At 45.4% G+C, this 20,973-nt stretch overlaps 1 protein-coding gene across 1 annotated transcript in view; it reads right to left on the reverse strand.

The window, feature by feature from the left end:
• Positions 1–13,747, reverse strand: part of LOC144603739 (F-actin-capping protein subunit alpha-2) — a 43,339-nt gene extending 29,592 nt beyond the window's left edge. The window contains exon 1 of the mRNA XM_078417438.1: positions 13,653–13,747. Within this exon, the coding sequence (XP_078273564.1) occupies positions 13,653–13,691 (39 nt within the window). The 5' untranslated portion in view covers positions 13,692–13,747. The remainder of the gene's footprint in view (positions 1–13,652) is intronic.
• Between the last annotated feature and the right edge of the window lie 7,226 nt (positions 13,748–20,973).

A 20,973-nucleotide genomic window follows, 5' to 3' on the forward strand; every position in this document is an offset into this window, starting at 1 on the left:
CTGAGCTATCGGGAGAGGTTAGGGAAGCTGGGACTTTATTCCTTGGAGCACAAGAGGCTGAGGGGTGATCTCATAGAGGTGTATAAGATCATGAGGGGAATAGGTAGGGTGATAGTCTTTTACCCAGAGTAAGGTAATCAAGAACCAGAGCACATAGGTTTAAGTGAGAGGGAAATGACTAATAGGAAAAAAGGGGCATTTTTTCCCCAGAGGTTGGTGGGTATATGGAACGAGCTGCCCAAGGAGGTATAAGAAGATAACTGCAGATGCTAGTACAAATCGAAGGTATTTATTCACAAAATGCTGGAGTAACTCAGCAGGTCAGGCAGCATCTCGGGAGAGAAGGAATGGGTGACGTTTCGGGTCGAGACCCTTCTTCAGACTGATGTCAGGGGGCGGGACAAAGGAAGGAGATAGGTGGAGACAGGAAGATAGAGGGAGATCTGGGAAGGAGGAGGGGACGGGAGGGACAGAGGAACTATCTAAAATTGGAGAAGTCGATGTTCATACCACTGGGCTGCATACTGCCCAGGTGAAATATGAGGTGCTGTTCCTCCAATTTCCGGTGGGCCTCATTATGGTACTGGAGGAGGCCCATGACAGAAAGGTCAGACTGGGAATGGGAGGGGGAGTTGAAGTGCTCGGCCACCGGGAGATCAGTTTGGTTAATGTGGACCGAGCGCAGGTGTTCAGCGAAGCGATCGTCGAGCCTGCGCTTGGTTTCGCCGATGTAAATAAGTTGACATCTAGAGCAGCGGATGCAATAGATGAAGTTGGAGGAGGTACAGGTGAATCTTTGTCTCACCTGGAAAGACTGTTTGGGTCCTTGGATGGAGTTGAAGGGGGAGGTAAAGGGACAGGTGCATCTCGTGCGGTTGCAGGGGAAAGTGCCCGGGGTTGGGGTGGTTTGGGTAGGAAGGGACGAGTGGACCAGGGAGTTACGGAGGGAACGGTCTCCGCGGAACGCAGAGAGGGGAGGGGATGGGAAGATATGGCCAGTGGTGGGGTCCCATTGTAGGTGACGGAAATGTTGGTGGATGATTTGTTGGATCCGCTGGCTGGTGGGGTGGAAGGTGAGAACGAGGGGGATTCTGTCCTTGTTGCGAGTGGGGGGAGGGGGAGCAAGAGCGGAGCTGCGGGATGTAGAAGAGACCCTAGTGAGAACCTCATCTATAATGGAGGAGGGGAAGCCCCGTTTCCTGAGGAACGAGGACATCTCTGAAGCCCTAGTGTGAAACACCTCATCCCGGGCGCAGATGTGGCATAGACGGAGGAATTGGGAGTAGGGGATAGACTTTTTGCAGGGGACCGGGTGGGAAGAAGTGTAGTCCAGATAGCTGTGCGAGTCAGTGGGTTTATAGTAAATGTCCGTCACTAGTCTGTCTCCTGTGATGGAGATGGTGAGGTCCAGAAACGGGAGGGAGATGTCGGTCCAGAAACGGGAGGGAGATGTCGGTCCAGAAACGGGAGGGAGATGTCGGTCCAGAAACGGGAGGGAGATGCCCAAGGAGGTAGTTGTGGCAGGTACTGTAACAACATTTAAAAACATTTGGACAGGCACATGGTTAGGAAAGACTGAGGGATAAGGGTCAAACGTAGGTAGATGGGATTAGCGTAGATTAAACGTATTGGTCGACATGGGCAAGTTGGGCCGAAGAGCTTGTATGTTCTCCCTGTAACCGCATAAATTTCATCCAGATGCTTTGGTTTCCTTCCACATCCCAAGCTTGAGCTATATTAAGTTGGATGGGCTGACACTTTTTCCTTTGAGCGTAGGAGGCCGAGGGATGACATTCTGTGGTGCACAAGATCGAGAGGGGCCTGGATAACATGAATGGTCAGTTTTCTTTCAGGGTAGTGGATAGGCTTACAAGGGAAGATACTTAAGAGGATGTGCTGGCTTTGGATTGGGTCCAGAAGACGTTTACGAAAATGATCCCAGGAATGATTGGGTTAACATATGATGAATGTTTGACAGCATTGGACCTGTATTTGTTGAAGTTTAGAAAGATGAGGGGGGATCTCATTGAAACTTAACGAATAGTGAAAGGCCTGGATGGAGTGAATGTGGCGAGGATGTTTCCACTAGTACCAGCCTAGGACCAGAGGCAATAACCTCAATAAAAAGCTGTACCTTTAGAAAGGAGACGAGCAAGAATTTCTTTACCCAGAGGGTGGTGAATCTGTGGAATTCATTGCCACAGAAGGCTGTGGAGGCCAAGTTAATGGATATTTTTAAGGGAGAGATTGATAGATTCTTGATTAGTACAGGTGTCTGGAGATATGGGGAGAAGGCAGGAGAATGGGGTTGGAGGGAAAGATAAATCAACCAAGATTGAATGGCGTAGAATTGATGGGCCGAGTGGGCTAATGCTACTCCTATAATGTATGAACTAATGAGAGGGACCTCAGGGGCAATATTTTCATTCAGAGGGTAGTCCATATTTGGAATGGGCTGCGAGAGGAAGCTAAAGAAGTGGATACAATTATGACTTTTAAAAAACATTTGGATGGATGCATGGACAGGAAGGGTTCAGAGGGCGAAAGACCCAATGCAGGCAATTGGGACAATACGAATTTTACTTTCCTTTAGACATACAGCATGGAAACAGGCCCTTTGCACTGACTAGCGACCACCCCTACACTTATACTACCCTGCACACCAGGGCAATTTACAAAAGCCAATTAACTAACGTACAAACCTGCACGCCTTTGGAATGTGGGAAGAAACTACAGCACCCGGAGAAAACCCACATGTCCACAGGGAGAAAGTACGGACAGCACCCATAGTCAGGATTGAACCCAGGTCTCTGGCGCTCCAAGGCAGCAACTCTACCGCTATAGCATTGTGCTGCCCCTGGTCGACATGGACAAAGTGGGGGAAGAGCCTATTCCTGTGTTGCATAGCTCTATGACTCTGAGAAGAAACTATGACCTCTGGTCCGATGATCAAGTAATTGATCCACATTGTCATGGTTCCTTAATTGAAGAGTTGAAATTAAGATATCTACCAATTGAACTGTAACCAAAAATGAAAAGAAAAACTGGATAAGCAGGGTAGTGAAAGAGGTGTCCTTTGATGTATTTTGATAAGCTACAACAAGTGTTATCTAAAATCAACACTTAATAACCTTCGAACATACCATTAGTTTTGTTATCAAATGATTTGTGGATATAACAAGGTGGTGTACCACAAACTGTGGCAGAGCAGGACATCACTGAATTAAATATAAAAATACACAAGTGGGTCTGGGTGATTCACCACAGTTTAAGCAAATGCAGTATAAAATTGTAGACAGCAAGTTTCTCTGGTACTGTGCTTCCACTAGAACAGTAATTATGAAAGTACACTTCTATCACACGATTTAATGAAATGTTCCTAGTAGTCAGAGTTATAAAGAAAGGGTGTAGGAAGGAACTGCAGATGCTGGTTTAAACCGAAGATAGACAAGAAGCTGGAGTAACTCAGCGGGACAGGCAGCATCTCTGGATAGAAGGAATGGGTGACGTTTCGGGTCAAGACCCTTCTTCAGATTTTCTAAAGGGAACAGGCACTTTCCACCATCATCATGTTGGCCACAAATCACTTTTACACAGATCCTCTTACAATATTCCCACAATTCCATCAACTTCCCTATGCACTAACAGCAATTTATTGTTCTCAATTTACTAACCCATAAATCTTTGGGAATGGGAGGAAACTAGAGAACAAGGAAACCCTTCAATGTTCAAACAAACCCTGAATGTTCAAACTCCAGACAGGCAACACCTGAAGTTAGCATTAACATCGGTTGTGGAACCGTGAGGCTGCACCTGTATCAGCTATGCCACTAGGCTGTCCTTGTTACTAGTCTAGTAATCTAGTTGCCAAATCTCTCTGATACAAGTATCATAGTCCCGATGCATGGCTTGGAACAGAAAAGTCAGCAATTCCAGCACAACCCACTAGGTTCCTCCAGGAGACTGATAATTGACAAAAATCTATATAATTTCCATTGCCTCATCATATATGTACACAAATCTAAAATTCACACTAATTCTGTTTAATATTCCAATTTATCCACACCTATAATTTGAACTGTATTTCCTGCTTTGCCTGGCCATTTTACTTTTGGTGCAAGTGCAAAGTTTTGTACAATAGGTATTTTGTAAAGAAAATAATACACGATTTTCCATTTAGCTTACTTTTTAACCAATTTTCAAAACTAGTTTACCAACCTCCACTGAACCCTGTTCGTATTCTCAAATAGGTTATTGTACAGTACACTTAAAATTCTTGAGCTTTAACTACAACAACTGAGGTTTGTGATAATGTCAATGTCTAAATGTTTCTGCAAAATTGTTTCCGATTCTCCCATCTATTTACCATACTTTAAATAGCAAGGCAAATCCTAACCTTTTGTTTTATAAGGATTACTTTCCAAATTCTTTACTAAGCTATCTTTACCAGTGACTGTTCCTCATATGCAACTTGGTTGTCTAAATGTTTCTTTCTTCGCTACTGGATTGGTTTTATTTGCTTAGCCATCCCATCCTGCCTAGTTTAAACACATAGTCAATTCTTGCCTTACACCAGATGTGCAATACCATGACACCCTTCCTGTTCAAAGACCAGCTACTTGCATACATAATGAAGTTACTACCCAGTGTGAAGTCCACTCCCCAACACATATCAACTATAATCCCTATTGTCTACCTTACACTACTTAATGGTTAGGACAAGTGCTTAAGATGTAGCCAAAGTGCTAGCTACCTTAATACTTAATTAAGGGGCAGCACAGTGGTGCAGCAGTAGAGTTGCTGCCTTACGGCACCAGAGACCCGGGTTCAATCCCGACTACAATTGCTGTCTGTACAGTTTGTTTATTCCCCCGTGACCGCATGGGTTATCTCCAAGATCTTCAGTTTCCTCGATCAGTCCAAAGACATACAGGGTTGTAGGTAAATTGGCTTGGAAGTGTAAATTGTCCCTCGTGTGTGTAGGATAGTGTTAATGTGCAGGCATCACTGCTTGGTATGCCCCCAGTAGGCCGAAAGGCCTTTTTCCGCACTGTATCTTAAAAACGAAACTAAAACTAATCTTAATCTTCCAGAACCACAGCCCTTTAAAAAAATCTTCACATTAAGTAACATGCTCTTGCAGCTCCATATTTTTTCCAGTCTATTCAAATACAGCCCCTTCCCTAGCACTTGGGACACAAAGCATCCAAGTCAGGCTGTACTGAAAACACTACCACGATGAATGCATTTCTTGACCCATTGCTAATCTTTTATCCTCATGCTTATTTTTTGTGTAATTTTAAATAATATGAAAAAGAAAATTCAAATATAAATTTCTAAACATACCCATTATAAAAAAATAATATCCATAATAAACTATGCCACCTAGTACTCACAATAAAAAGCATGTTTTTTCCCCCAGAAATTGGGTCAACTATGCTCAGGACTATTAATGTCACATGACATGTTCCAGACAGAAAATATTGCTCCATTACTGCAAATCTGATAGCAATCATCAAATTAATTACAGTTGGTAAAATTTTAATTAATATATATATATATATATACACATTAAAAGTACAAAACAGTTCGAGTAAAAAAACAAATATTCCGTTTACCTTCTATTTCAGTTTAAAAAGAAATGAAGGGATGTATTTGTATTGCAACCAACTACCTAAATTCAGGAGTCAAAGATTATGTAGGAAAAAAACTGCAGATGTTGGTTTAAAATCAAAAGTAGACACAAAATGCTGGAGTAACTCAGCGGGTCAGGCAGGTCTGAAGAAGGGTCTCGACCCGAAATATCACCCATTCCTTCTCTCATGAGATGCTGCCAGACCTACTGAGTTACTCCAGCATTTTGTGTCTACCTGGCATCAAAGATTAACAGGTGCTCATTATGCTGGAGGACATCAACTTCAGTCTAGTCAAGATGTATTTAGTTTATAATAGAAACAAAATGCTGGATTAACCCAGTGGGACAGTCAGAGTCTCTGGAGAAGGAATGGGTGATGATTTGGGTCGAGAATTTATCCCATAGAAAACAGCGATGGAGGGGGAAAGGGGAGAAGCGTTGCAAAATTGTCGAACCTTCTCCCCCCCCTCCCCACCCAATAACACACCCAAATGCTCAGACAAAAACATTTTGCTTTTGAAAATATGGGTAGGAATGAGATGAAAGGGAAAAATGATGTGCCAAGATCACACCATGACAGCAAGGAAGGGATAAATAAGCTCGATGGCACCACTGATTTTTCTTCATCCGTTCATTTCAATGCATCCTTTGGCATTTTGTGCATGGTGCTAAATATAATTACAAAGTCTCCTTCAAAGTACTTTGCTTACAACTGTAAAAAGAGCATTTCCGATAAACCATTTTTGCCGTGAGCATTAAGCTGATATGAATGAAAGAGGGAAGTATTATTTGTGGCAACCAAAAGCAGTTCTCCACAGCTAGTGACCTTGGATGTCATCTTCATAGAGTCTGCACATTCTCTGTGCAACCACATAAATTTTCTTTGGGTGCTCCAATTTCCTCCCATATTCCAGAGTTGCACTGGCAGATTCATTGGTAATAGTAAATAATCTTTGGGTGAGGGGGCGAGCTGGCAAGATTGGGAAATATCAGGAGAGTTGAAAGGAACAAAGGTGAATGGGTTAGTCGGAAATAAGTTAGGGGGAAGAAATACAAGGAAACAAAGCAGCATAAATTCAACAGGCCCCAATCTGATTGCAATAGAGTCAGAATGATAGAATGTGGAAATATGCCCTTTGGCCCAACTTGTCCACACCACCCAACATGTTCCGGCTACACTAGTCCCACCTGCCCATGTTTGGTCCATATCCCTTCAAACCTGTCCTATCCATGTCTGACTGGCAGATGTTTGAAAACGCAGCAGAAGGCAATATCAACAAATACAGACTCTGTCTTAGGTGCATCGATGATGTGGTTCCAAAAGCACATACCCACATCAGAAACCCTGGGTCGGACGGGAAATCCGTGCTAAACTTAAAGCATGGACTATTGCCTTCAACTCAGGCTGACATGGATAGAAAATTGGTTGACAGGCAGAAAGCAAAGAGTGGGGATAAATGGGTCCCTTTCGGAATGGCAGGCAGTGACCAGTGGGTTACCGCAAGGTTCGGTGCTGGGACCCCAGCTATTTACGATATACATTAATGACTTAGACGAAGGGATTAAAAGTACCATTAGCAAATTTGCAGATGATACTAAGCTGGGGGGTAGTGTGAATTGTGAGGAAGATGCAATAAGGCTGCAGGGTGACTTGGACAGGTTGTGTGAGTGGGCGGATACATGGCAGATGCAGTTTAATGTAGATAAGTGTGAGGTTATTCACTTTGGAAGTAAGAATAGAAAGGCAGATTATTATCTGAATGGTGTCAAGTTAGGAGGAGGGGGAGTTCAACGAGATCTGGGTGTCCTAGTGCATCAGTCAATGAAAGGAAGCATGCAGGTACAGCAGGCAGTGAAGAAAGCCAATGGAATGTTGGCCTTCGTAACAAGAGGAGTTGAGTATAGGAGCAAAGAGGTCCTTCTACAGTTGTACCGGGCCCTGGTGAGACCGCACCTGGAGTACTGTGTGCAGTTTTGTTCTCCAAATTTGAGGAAGGATATTCTTGCTATGGAGGGCGTGCAGCGTAGGTTCACTAGGTTAATTCCCGGAATGGCGGGACTGTCGTATGTTGAAAGGCTGGAGCGATTGGGCTTGTATAGACTGGAATTTAGAAGGATGAGGGGGGATCTTATTGAAACATATAAAATAATTAGGGGATTGGACACATTAGAGGCAGGAAACATGTTCCCAATGTTGGGGGAGTCCAGAACAAGGGGCCACAGTTTAAGAATAAGGGGTAGGCCATTTAGAACGGAGATGAGGAAGAACTTTTTCAGTCAGAGAGTGGTGAAGGTGTGGAATTCTCTGCCTCAGAAGGCAGTGGAGGCCAGTTCGTTGGATGCTTTCAAGAGAGAGCTGGATAGAGCTCTTAAGGATAGCGGAGTGAGGGGGTATGGGGAGAAGGCAGGAACGGGGTACTGATTGAGAGTGATCAGCCATGATCGCATTGAATGGCGGTGCTGGCTCGAAGGGCTGAATGGCCTACTCCTGCACCTATTGTCTATTGTCTAACTCAAAGCCTACAAGGTAGCCAGATATGACCTCCGGATGTCCATCAGAAAAGCCAAGAGAGACTGCAGAAACAAAGTGGTATCTAACTACTACAGCTCGGACTCCAGACGCATGTGGAGTGGATTACGCTGCGTCACAGACTACAACGGGAAAAACAGGAGCACTGTTCAGCCGACCGCATCGCTCTTGGACGAGCTTTAACACCTTTTACGCCCGGTTCGATGCACACAACACAGCGCCCACCATGAGTCCACAGGTGTGCAGGGGGACTACCACACTGTCCTTACTAAAGGCAGACGTGAGGCGGTCCTTCAAAAAGGTCCACGACCTCAAATCTCCAGGGCCGGATGGTAGCCCAGGGCGGGCCCTCAGAGCGTGTGCTGATCAACTGGCAGAGGTGTTCACCAACATCTTCAACCTCCGAGTCAGTCTGTGGTTCCCACCTCCTTCAAAGCATCGATCATCGTTCCTGTTCCAAATAAACTAGTAACCTCCTGTTTAAATGACTACCGTCCTGTCGCACTGACATCAGTCATCATGAAGTGCTTCGAGCGACTAGTCAAAACTCACATCTGCTCCTCTCTCTCTGACACCTTGGACCCTCTTCAGTTTGCATATAGACCAAACAGGGCCACGGACGATGTCATCGCCATGGCAATACATACTGCGCTCACCCACATGGTCAAAGGAAATACATATGTGAGAATGCTCTTTATTGACTACAGCTCGGCATTCAACACTACTATTCCCTCAAAACTCGTCCGCAAGCTCCATGATCTTGGACTGGAGACCTCCATCTGCAGATGGATATTCGATTTCCTGACGGGCAGACCCCAGGTGGTGAGAATTGGCAGCCAGAACTCTTCCTCACTGATCCTCAACACAGGCACACCACAGGGCTGTGTGCTCAGTCCTCTCCCTGTTCACGCACCACTGTACTGCTAAGCACAGCTCAAACAGCATCCTAAAGTTTGCTGACGACATGACCATCTTGGCCCTCGTCACAGACAACAATGAGACGGCCTACAGAGAGGTGGTAAAGGCACTAAACAGCGGGTGCCAAGAAAATAACCTCTCTCTCTCTCTCTATGTCAGCAAAACTAAAGAGATTATCGTGGACTACAGGAGACAGCGGGGAAGTGTTCACCTCCCCATCCACATCGGTGATGCTGAGGTTGAAAGGGTCAGCAGCATTAAGTTCCTCGATGTGCACATCACTGAGGACCTTTCCTGGACACTGCACACAGACACAATAACAAAGAAGGCCCACCAGCGGCTCTTTTTCCTGAGAAGACTGAGGAATTTTGGTATGAACGCCAGCATCCTCACAAACTTCTACAGATGCACCATCGAGAGCCTGCTGATGGGCTGCATTACAGTCTGGTACGGGAACTGTTCTGCCCACAGCCACAAATCACTACAGAGAGTGGTGAAGACGGCACAGCACATCACAGGCAACTGTCTCTCGGCCATTCAGGACATTTTCTTCCGGCGGTGCCAGCGGAAGGCACGCAGCATCATCAAGGACCACAGCCACCCAGCACGCAGGCTGTTCTCCTTGTTACCGTCAGGCAGACGATTCAGGAGTATGGCTGCGCGTACCACCAGACTTAAGAACAGTTTCTACCATCAGACTTCTGAACTCAAACACATTTCAAATCATACATGTTGATTATTTTTAATATTGTCTTTTTACCCATTTTTAATATTGTCTTTTTACCTTACTAATGTCACTTTAAAAAAAAATCTTATTTATCCTTGGAATATTACTGCTGAGGTGACCCGTTATCTTGTCAAATACATTGTCAAATACATTTCATTGTACCGTTATTATTTATTATTACCTGCCTAACAGTTTCTGAAATGTTGGGATAGTCCCTGCCTCAACTACCTCCTCTGGCAGCTTGTTCCATTCACCCACCACGCTTTGTGTGAAAAAGTTACCCCTCAGAATCCTATTAAATCTTTTCCCCTTCACCTTAAACCTATGATTGTTCTACATAAGAAAAAGAAAATGTAATTTAACAAAACTACTTTTATCCTTGAGAAAATGGCAAGCAATAGTTCATAAATGAAGTCTATAACCTTTTGCAGCATTCAGTTGCAACATCAATACTGGCAACATCATTCAGATTACAATTTTAAACCCCAAGATCCGGATCTTGAAACAACACTTGGAGAATCTATAAACCTTCAAACCAGCACAACATCACTGAATACCTCATTAAGACTGCATTGATCATTGTACATTAAACTTAGCTTTAGTATACTATAAAAGTATAATGCTCAGACAAATAAAAAAATTAACCGTATATTAAGGGCATAGAGTGATTTTCTTGAAAATTCAGAAGTATACCAGTTTCACATCAACACAAAGTAGTATCTGGCAACTAAAGTAGGTTTTATTATAGCTAAATAATGCAAATAAATTCACTTAGAATGCACAAAAGTATATTTCAAAATAAAACAATAAAGAAAACATGTGGCATCAATGCAATGTGCCAAGCAGCAAAGTTCATCAAATTCCAAGACATCCCACTCTGTCCAAAATCCAATCTGAATAGCCATGCGAGTGCTAATTACACCCATAGATTATAACTTTATTAGAACATTTCAAAACCTTTCATTCCTATCACAAAACAAATACTGCAAACTTATGAATACTTGTTAATTAAAACAAACATTCTTTAGATTGTTTTTGAGTGATGTTACTGCACAGTCACAAATTTTCAGGTGCGATTAACTAAATCTTCAATTTAGTTATAAACCGTGTCATCTAATAAAAACAAAAGAATGAATATGCTATGGTTTCTTGATGCTGTTCTACAGTTTTGGATCATGGCTAACATACCTCCTACCATCTCAATTGCATTATTCTGTGTAACCACCATGACTTTGATGGTCCTCCTTCCAAAGATGTTCCCTAACTCGCTGGGTTTTTCCAGAATGTTGTTTCATGACACCATATCCAAGTCATTTTCTTAAAAATCAGTCCTTACCAACTTCGAGTACACTCAATGGCAGGATTGCCATGGTTCGCTCGGGATGAAAACTATAAACTTCAGAACACAAACTTCTACTCTATAAATAGCCCACCCTTTTATCCAACTATATCCAGACTATGAACAGCTTGAGATAACAGACTTTCAAAGTTTACCTTTTCAAGTCGTCAAATGATTTCATATTTCAATAAGATCACTTTAAATTCAATGCAGTTTAAACAAAACAGAATCCATCCCATTCAATCCATTGCAGAAACTATTTAAATCTTTGTTATATTGCCTCTAAAGCATGAATATATTTCTTAAGAGTACACAGAAAGAAAATTAAAACAGCACTCCTGGTGTATTTTCAAAGTTATATCCAATTGCAACAACTTCATTACTCTTGCACTCCAATAACAGCCAACCAAATCACTCACTTTACCAGTCTGTTAACTTAGTACCCCCATTTATTTAACAAAGTAACACAACTAATTAATGTTTGAATAATTCAGAATTTCTTTTAAACATAGAAAGTAATCAAATATCAGTCTCAGTCAACCATTTCATCACAAGTCCTTTTAAACTTCTTGATCCATGTTTTGTTCTCTTTTTCCCTCCCAAACTATCATGGAAAACTGTCAGATTTTCTACCACCCTGCTTTGCATGTAATGTGTAATGAAAAATGTACCTTCTGCAGTACATTTGACTCGCCAAACCAAATGTAAAGCAAAACAACTTCAGTATACTCAATCTATTTTGAACAAAATGGAAGTTCACAAGTAGACAGCTGTGAAACTCATCATTCTCTTTACATCATGTAACAGGAACAAGTGTACAAGATTCTGATGAAAATCGTAAGTGGCAAGAACAGTATTAGGAAAACCTGTATTAGCTGCATTGATAATATTTTTGTAGGCCTTAAATAAGTGGCATCAAATTGCAAGAAAATGATACTGCTGTGGTCAATGCTGAAGTCACTTTTTGATTGAAAGAAAAATGAAATGTTTGGTAATGTTAAAATCCAGCAAAGAAATCTCAAACTATTTAAAAATGTATCAAATCATGCAAACTGACCAACTGAAAGGGGAAAGGTGATATGGGAAAGATTTGGCAGCTCATTCCACATACCCAGCCTCTGTGGGCATAAAAAGTTGCCCTTCTCACCTTATTTATTTTGCTCATAAAGAGGGTGAAAGAACAAGCTGCCAGAGGCAGTTGAGGCAGGTACTATAACAACATTTTAAAGACAGTTATACAGGTACATAGATAGGAAAGGTTTAGAGGGATGTGCCAGATGCAGGGAGGTGGGATTTGCACAAATGGGGGATGTCGATCAGCATGGGCAAGTTGGTTGGGCTGAAGGGCCAGTTTCCACACAGTATGACTATAACCCAGTAAGCAGAAATAATCTACAAGAATTGCCTCGTACTCCTAGTCACTTTAAAACTTGTAAGAACATGTTAATTTATGTCAAGTCCAAACAAAATTACAACGTTGTTTTCAAGGGAGAATAAATTGTGTGATTACAGGTTAATTAACACAGTATTCCTTAAAAAGTCAACATGATTCAGACTGCGTACTAGAGACAATTTTAAGCAGTTTATTTCTAGCAACTAGGAACAAAAGACGAGGAACCCATATTTTGTGTCGGACCTAACTAATCATAACTTTGCAATCTTTATGCCAGCAGGAAAATGCTTTAAAACATACAACGGGAAGCCTGGATATTCGCTTCGGCGCTTTAAATGAAGGTGTTTTAGGTGGCTGGCCGAGAGATTGGGGGAGGTGTTTGAACAGGCAGTCTCTGCCAAGATTACAGCTGGTCGCTGCCGCATCGGGAAGGGCAGCGGCGGGGCCGGGAGGGCGGACACGGGCCATTGCATTACTCAGCTCCGCGCCACGGCCCGGACTCCGGACAGCGCCGTGGGGGTCAGTGACAGATTGTGGGGCTGAGGCCGAAGCGGACGGCGGCCTGGAGCAATGGGAGAGGAGGGGACCCCACCCAAGGCTGGCCGCGCCCTCGCCCCACAGCCCCAACCCCGGCCATAGATAGCCCCATCCCCCGGCACCGTCCACACCCCCAACCCCGGCCATAGATAGCTCCATCCCCCGGCACCGTCCACACCTCCAACCCCGGCCATAGATAGCCTCATCCCCGGCCATAGCCCCAGCCCCCGGCACCGTCCACACCCCCAACCCCGGCCATAGATAGCCTCATCCCCCGGCCACAGCCCGAGCCCCGGCCCGCGCCCTCACTGACGGCTTTATTTGGGTCGCTGCTTCGCCGACCCTACAAGGACTGCGGGCCGCTGCGCCGAGCTAAAAATAAAAGCGGCGCCGGCCCAAACACCTCCCCGGGCCGCGGGCGGAGCGGAGCGGGGCGGCTGGTGGCCCGGGCAGGCGGGAGGGGGGCCGGCCCGTGGGTGGTGGTGGTGGTGGAGGGAGGGAGGGAGAGGTGACGCGGACCCGGGGCTGGGAGCGGTGCGGGGTGAGCGGGTGGGGACGGCGCGCTGCCCTCACCTTCTCCTCCTCCGAGACCTGCTCCTCATGCTCCGCCATCTTGGGCCGGCCGCGCTGTAAATAACTCCGCGCGCCCCCGCGCACGCGCACGCACTGTCCCCGCCCGCATTCTGGGTAAGGCGGGGGCGCGCACGGGACGGGCGGGGGGGGGGGGGGAGGGGGCGCGCACAGGGCGGGGCTGGAGGGCGGGGGACGAGCGCAGGCAGAGGCTCCAGCAGCGCCCTCTACAGTCGGTTACCGCCACTGCCACAACACCCTGACAGTGTCGATTTATTTACAAAAATTTGGAATAACTCAGCAGGTCAGGCAGCATCTCAGGAGAGAAGGAATGGGTGACGTTTCGGGTCGAGACCCTTCTTCAGACTGATGTCAGGGGGGCGGGACAAAGGAAGGATATAGGTGGAGACAGGAAGATAGAGGGAGATCTGGGAAGGGGGAGGGGACGGGAGGGACAGAGGAACTACCTAATGTTGGAGGTCAATGTTCATACCACTGGGCTGCAAGCTGCTCAGGCGAAATATGAGGTGCTGTTCCTCCACAATCTCTAAAGCCACCTCTTTCAGGACAATAGGGTGTGGTCCAGGTGATTTATCCACCTTTAGCCCTTTCAGCTTCCCAAGCACCTTGTACTTAGTAATAGCATAATTTGAAGCAACTTTACAAACCAACATAAATGTGATCTATACACAGTGAACATCCTGCTGTTGCCTGAGGTTCCCACTAGGGTTGCCAACTGTCCCGTATTAGCCGGGACATCCCGTATTTTGGGCTAAATTGGTTTGTCCCGTATTAGGCCCGGACGGCGCTGTAGGCCCGGACACTGTAGGCCCAGACACTGTGGGCCCGGACTCTGTGGGCCTGGACACTGTGGGCCCAGACACTGTGGGCCCAGACACTGTAGGCCCAGACACTGTGGGCCCAGACACTGTAGCCCGCGGGCCGCGCTGTAGGCCCGGACACTGTATGCCCGGACACTGTAGTCCCGGACACGGTATGCCCAGACACTGTAGGCCCGGACACTGTAGCCCGCGGGCCGCGCTGTAGGCTCGGACACGGTTGGCCCGGACACTGTAGCCCGCGGACCACGCTGTAGGCCCGGACACGGTAGGCCCGGACACTGTATGCCCGGACACTGTAGGCCCAGACACTGCAGGTCTGGAAACGGTAGAAGGGTCTCGACCCAAAACGTCACCCATTCCTTCTCTCCAGAGATGCTGCCGGTCCCGCTGAGTTACTCCAGCATTTTGTGTCTGTATTCTGTATTTGAGTAATTGGCTTTGATTTTAAAGAAGTGTTCAGTAGTTAATAATCATGTTTGCAGTTTCTGTATGTCTGATATCTGTTTCTCTATAATACTTAAAGTTGATGAACCTCCTGTGTAAACGTAAGGTATTTAATCACAAAGTGCTGGAGTAACTCAGCAGGTCAGGCAGCATCTCGGGAGAGAAGGAATGGGTGACGTTTCGGGTCGAGACCCTTCTTCAGACTGATGTCGGGGGTGGGACAAAGGAAGGATATAGGTGGAGACAGGAAAATAGAGGGAGATCTGGGAAGGAGGAGGGGAAGAGAGGGACAGAAGAACTATCTAAAGTTGGAGAAGTCGATGTTCATGCCGCTGGGCTGCAAACTGCCCAGGCGAAATATGAGGTGCTGTTCCTCCAATTTCCGGTGGGCCTCATTATGGCACTGGAGGAGGACCATGACGGAAAGGTCAGACTGGGAATGGGAGGGGGAGTTGAAGTGCTCGGCCACCGGGAGATCAGTTTGGTTAATGCGGACCGAGCGCAGGTGTTCAGCGAAGCGATCGCCGAGCCTGCGCTTGGTTTCGCCGATGTAAATAAGTTGGCATCTAGAGCAGCGGATGCAATAGATGAGGTTGGAGGAGGTGCAGGTGAACCTTTGTCTCACCTGGAAAGAATGTTTGGGTTCTTGGATGGAGTTGAGGGGGGAGGTAAAGGGACAGGTGTTGCATCTCGTGCGGTTGCAGGGGAAAGTGCCCGGGGTTGGGGTGGTTTGGGTAGGAAGGGACGAGTGGACCAGGGAGTTGTGTAGGGAACGGTCTCTGCGGATCGCAGAGAGGGGAGGGGATGGGAAGATATGGCCAGTGGTGGGGTCCCGTTGTAGGTGACGGAAATGTTGGCGGATAATTTGTTGGATCCGCTGGCTGGTGGGGTGGAAGGTGAGAACGAGGGGGATTCTGTCCTTGTTGCGAGTGGGGGGAGGGGGAGCAAGAGCGGAGCTGCGGGATGTAGAAGAGACCCTAGTGAGAGCCTCATCTATAATGGAGGAGGGGAAGCCCCGTTTCCTGAAGAACGAGGACATCTCCGAAGCCCTAGTGTGAAACACCTCATCCCGGGCGCAGATGCGGCATAGACGGAGGAATTGGGAGTAGGGGATAGACTTTTTGCAGGGGACCGGGTAGGAACAAGTGTAGTCCAGATAGCTGTGTGAGTCAGTGGGTTTATAGTAAATGTCCGTCACTAGTCTGTCTCCTGTGATGGAGATGGTGAGGTCCAGAAACGGGAGGGTGATGTCGGAGATAGTCCTGGTATATTTAAGGGCAGGATGGAAATTGGAGGTGAAGTGTATGAAGTCAGTGAGTTCTGCATGGGTACAAGAGGCAGCACCAATGCAGTCGTCGATGTAGCGGAGGTAGAGTTCGGGGATGGGGCCAGTGTACGTCCGGAACAGGGATTGTTCGACGTACCCGACAAAGAGGCAGGCGTAGCTAAGGCCCATGCGAGTGCCCATAGCTACGCCTCTGGTTTGGAGGAAGTGGGAGGAGTCAAAGGAGAAGTTGTTGAGGGTAAGAACCAGCTCTGCTAGGCGGAGGAGAGTGTTGGTAGATGGGGATTGGCTGGTTCTACGGTCGAGGGAGAAATGGAGGGCTTCGAGACCATCCTTGTGGGGGATGGAAGTGTAGAGTGACTGGACATCCATGGTAAAGATGAGGGAGTGGGGGTCTGGGAACCGGAAGTTATCGAGGAGATGGAGAGCATGTGAGGTGTCTTGGACGTAGGTGGGGAGGAATTTAACCAGGGGGGATAGGATGGAGTCGAGGTAGGTGGAAATAAGTTCGGTGGGACATGAGCAGGCAGAGACAATGGGTCTGCCGCGACAGTTCTGTGTAAACGTAAGGAATACATTCATCCTCGGGCATCGGGTAAAATGATCAAGACGCAGAGGGTTGGAGTACTCAGCAGGTCAGGCAGCATCTCTGGACAATATACTGTAGATAGGCATCATTTTGGGACAGAACCCTTTTTCAACCAAATTAGTTGCCCATCTGTGTCTCTCAGAGATGCTGCCTGACCTGCTGAGTAACTCCAGCACTCAGTGTCTTATTTTGTAAAGCAGCTCTGCAGTTCCGTGTGTCTACAGTGAATATATGTACAATTTAATAATAATAATAATTTAATAATATAATAATAATAATAATAATAATAATAATAATAATAATAATAATATATTCCTTTATTCGTCCTACACCGGGGAAATTTAGTGTTACAGCAGCAAAGTGGATAGCAAGAGAGCAAGAGATTATTCATTATAAATAAAAGATACATAAATTGTCATCGGTTTTTCGTGTGTTCTTAGCTGTTATTGTTGACTCGTCTGCTGGGAGCAGTGCTGGTTGTGAAGTCTCACAGCTGCGGGAAGGAAGGACCTCCTATATCTCTCCTTCACGCACTTGGGGTGATTTGGCCTTGTGTGCTACCAAAGCATCTTTCCTATGATGGGGCTGTCTTCTAGATATAAGCCAATTCTGAATCTATACAACCAAGTCATCATGAATCCTGTACATCTTAATCTTCTGGATCAGTCTTGCATGAGGGACCATGTCAAAAGCCTCACTAAATCCATGTACACAACATCCACTGCCTGACCTTCATCAATTTCCTTTGTCACTTCCTCAAAAAAGTTAATCAAGTTAGTAAGACACGACCTGCCACATACAAAACCGTGCTGACTATCCCTAATTAGTCCATTCTCTTCAAAATAGTGAATTCCATCTCAATGAATACACACCATTAGTTTCCCGATCACTAACATGAGACTCATTGAGCTTACAGAGGAAACTTCTCCACTTAAACGAAAGAAAAACATTGGCCACTCTGCACTCTTCTGTGGCTAGAGAAGAAACAAAGATCCTTGAAAAGGCCCCCGCAATCTCCTTTCTTGCTTCCCTCAATAACTGGGATAGATCTCATCTGGTTTCGGAGACTTATCCACATTAATGCTTGTCCAGGGCCTCAGCACCACCTCCTTCGTGACCTCCTAGCAGCCCTTTCTCCACACTGATCTTGCTGTCTTCCAAGTCCTTCTCTTCGGTGAATACAAAGTGCAAATGCAAAGTACTCGTTTAGCACTGCACCTACATCCTCTGATTCCAAGCATACGTTCCCTCCTTTACCCTTGAGTGGTCCTGCCTTCTTCCTGGTCACCCTCTTGTTTTTAACGTGCATGTTAAAAATCCTTGGGATTTTCTGTGATCTGACTCAACAACGACTTTCTGGCCCCCTTGCCCATTCTAATCACCCACTGGAGTTCTTTCCTACTTGCTTAATATGACTCATAAGCCCCTGGTGTCACCTTCTTAAACCTGACACATGGTTCCTTTTTCTCAAAGAAGTTTACAACCTCTTTGGTCATCCACATTTCCCTGACCATGCCATCCTTCCCACATCCTTATTGCTACATGCTGATTCTGCATTTTGATTAACTGGTCTTTAAACAACTCCCACAGGTCATCTGTGGACTTATCCAATTGCAACTGTTCCCAGTCTACCCTTTCTCGGTAGATGCTGCCTTATGACATTAGAGCTCGTTAAACTGTTGAAGTGACTGTGGGGAAAATATACCCCCAAAAATTAATTTCATTGCAGACTTAATATTGTGGTCATACAGCATTAATACATGCTTCCCGATAATCATCCTGCCATCACGATACAACAAACCCAACACTGCTACTTAGATGGACTTTGAGGACATATTCACCATTGTTATATGATTTATTTTTATAGAGTCATAGAGTGGAAACAGGCCCTTCGGCCCAACTTGCCCACACCGGCCAACAATGTCCCAGCTACCCTAGTCCCACTTGCCTGCGCTTGGTCCATAACCCTCCAAACCTGTCCTATCCATGTACCGGTCCAACTGTCAATTTTGTTGTGCTGCTTTGCGGCACTTCAAATGAAGCTTCCATCTATTTATTGCCCTCCAGTTTTCTTCTTTTCTCTTTTATTATATAACCCAAGAAAGCATTCTTCACGTATACACATATATTTTTAATTTGAGTTGACCAGCTAATTGGCAAGGAAATTAGTAAATCCCATTAGATGATACGCAGACAGTATTTGGCCTCCATCAAATCATATTTACTTAAATTCAAAATAACAATCTAATTTGCTAAAATGCATTCATCCAGAAAGCTCGGCGGATATTTGCATGTTATTTGTAAAACAAATGCTTATCATTTGTTTACATTATTTTCTTTCACATTATTTTTCAATATTACTTAAATAGTTACAATTTAGCTTTCACTTTTTATGAAGGTACTCACCCAAAACTTTGTTTTCCCTTCCCTTTCTCGATCAGGCGGCACGGTGGCGCAGAGGTAGAGTTGCTGCCTTACAGCGCTTGCAGCACCAGAGTCCCGGTTCGATCCCAACTACGGGTGCTGTCTGTACGGAGTTTGTACGTTCACCTTGTGACCACTTGGGTTTTCTCCGAGATCTTCGGTTTCCTCCCACACTCCAAAGAAGTGCAGGTTTGTAGGTTAATTGGCTTGGTATAAATGTAAAAAGTGTGCCTAGTGTGTGTTAGGGTCGTGTTAATGTGCGGGGATCGCTGGTCGGCGCGGACTCGGTGGGCCGAATGGGCCTGTTTCCGCGCTGTATCTCTAAACTAAACTAAACTCAGATTCCTATTAAATCTTTTCCCCTTCACCTTAAACCTATGGCCTCTGGTCCTCAATTCACCTACTCTGGGCAAGAGACTCTGCGCATCTACCTGATCTATTTCTCTCATGATTTTGTATACCTCTATACATGTCACTCCTCATCCTCCTGCGCACCAAGGAATGGAGTCCGAGCCTACTCAACCTCTCCCTATAGCTCAGAGCCTCTAGTCCTGGCAACATCCTCGTATATCTTCTCTGTGCCCTTTCCAGCTTGATAATATCTTTCCTATAGCACGGTGCCCAGAACTAAACATAATAATATCAATAGCAAATATGGCTCAGTTTGGCCCTTCTAATTGCCAACTTGAGTTCTTTCCTACCTCCTTAATATTCCTCAAACCCTATCTGATTTCATCTTTCTAAACCTTCTTTTTCCTTGACCAAATTTACAATCTCTTTGATCGATATGTAAAGCTGGAGTAACTTAGCGGGTCGGGCTGCATCTCTGGAGAAAAGGAATAGGTGACGTTTCGGGTCGAGACCCTTCTTCAGAGAATCTCTTACAATTTCTTTGTTCATCCAAAAACAAATCTGCATTGATATTTCTGATGTCTCAGAGGCCAACCAGAAACCATCAAAAGAAATTTTAAAAATGCTGATATTGAAAATCTAAAATCAATAAATAGAAATTTCTGGTTATACTCAACAGGTCAGGCTGCATCTGTGGGTTGAGAAACAATGTCAAAATTTCACTCAAAAACCCTCATCAGATGTCTTCGACGTGCAACGTTAATTCTTTTAGTTTTAGTTTAGAGATTCAGAGTGGAAACAGGACGTTTGATCTAGCGAGTCTGCTCCGACCAGCAATCTACCATACACTAGTTCCATCCTACACACTAGGGACCATTATCAGATGCCAATTAACCTACAAACCTACACGTCTTCGAAATTTGGGAGGAAACCGGAGCAACAATAGAAAACCCGCATGGTCACAATGACTTTACGTACGAACTCTGTGCAGACAGCACCTGTAGTCAGGATCGAATCCGGGTTTTGACGCTGTAAGGCTTCAACTCTATTGCTGTGTCACCGGCCGCCCAATTCTGTTTCTCTTCCTTGAGCTGCAGCCTGGCTCGCTGGGTCTTTCCAGGAATATATATTTTTATTTTAGCTAACCTGAGACCAATTTGTGAACAAAAACCCTACGTCTGAAATCTGCCCATAAGCCGCGCCTTCAGTGACTTTATACTGTCAGTATTGAGAATAAGAGTTCAGGTGATGAATGTTGGGAGCACTGAACTGATTTGTAAGTCCTCTTTGCAACCTGTGAACGCTAATGTTGACTGAAGTTGCAAGTGAGTGGACAACCACAGGCCTGAGAGTGCGAACAGAGAAAGCCTTTCCCAATATGATGCACAT

The sequence above is a fragment of the Rhinoraja longicauda genome, chromosome 20 (assembly GCF_053455715.1).
Source record: "Rhinoraja longicauda isolate Sanriku21f chromosome 20, sRhiLon1.1, whole genome shotgun sequence".
NCBI classification, from domain to species: Eukaryota; Metazoa; Chordata; class Chondrichthyes; order Rajiformes; family Arhynchobatidae; genus Rhinoraja; species Rhinoraja longicauda.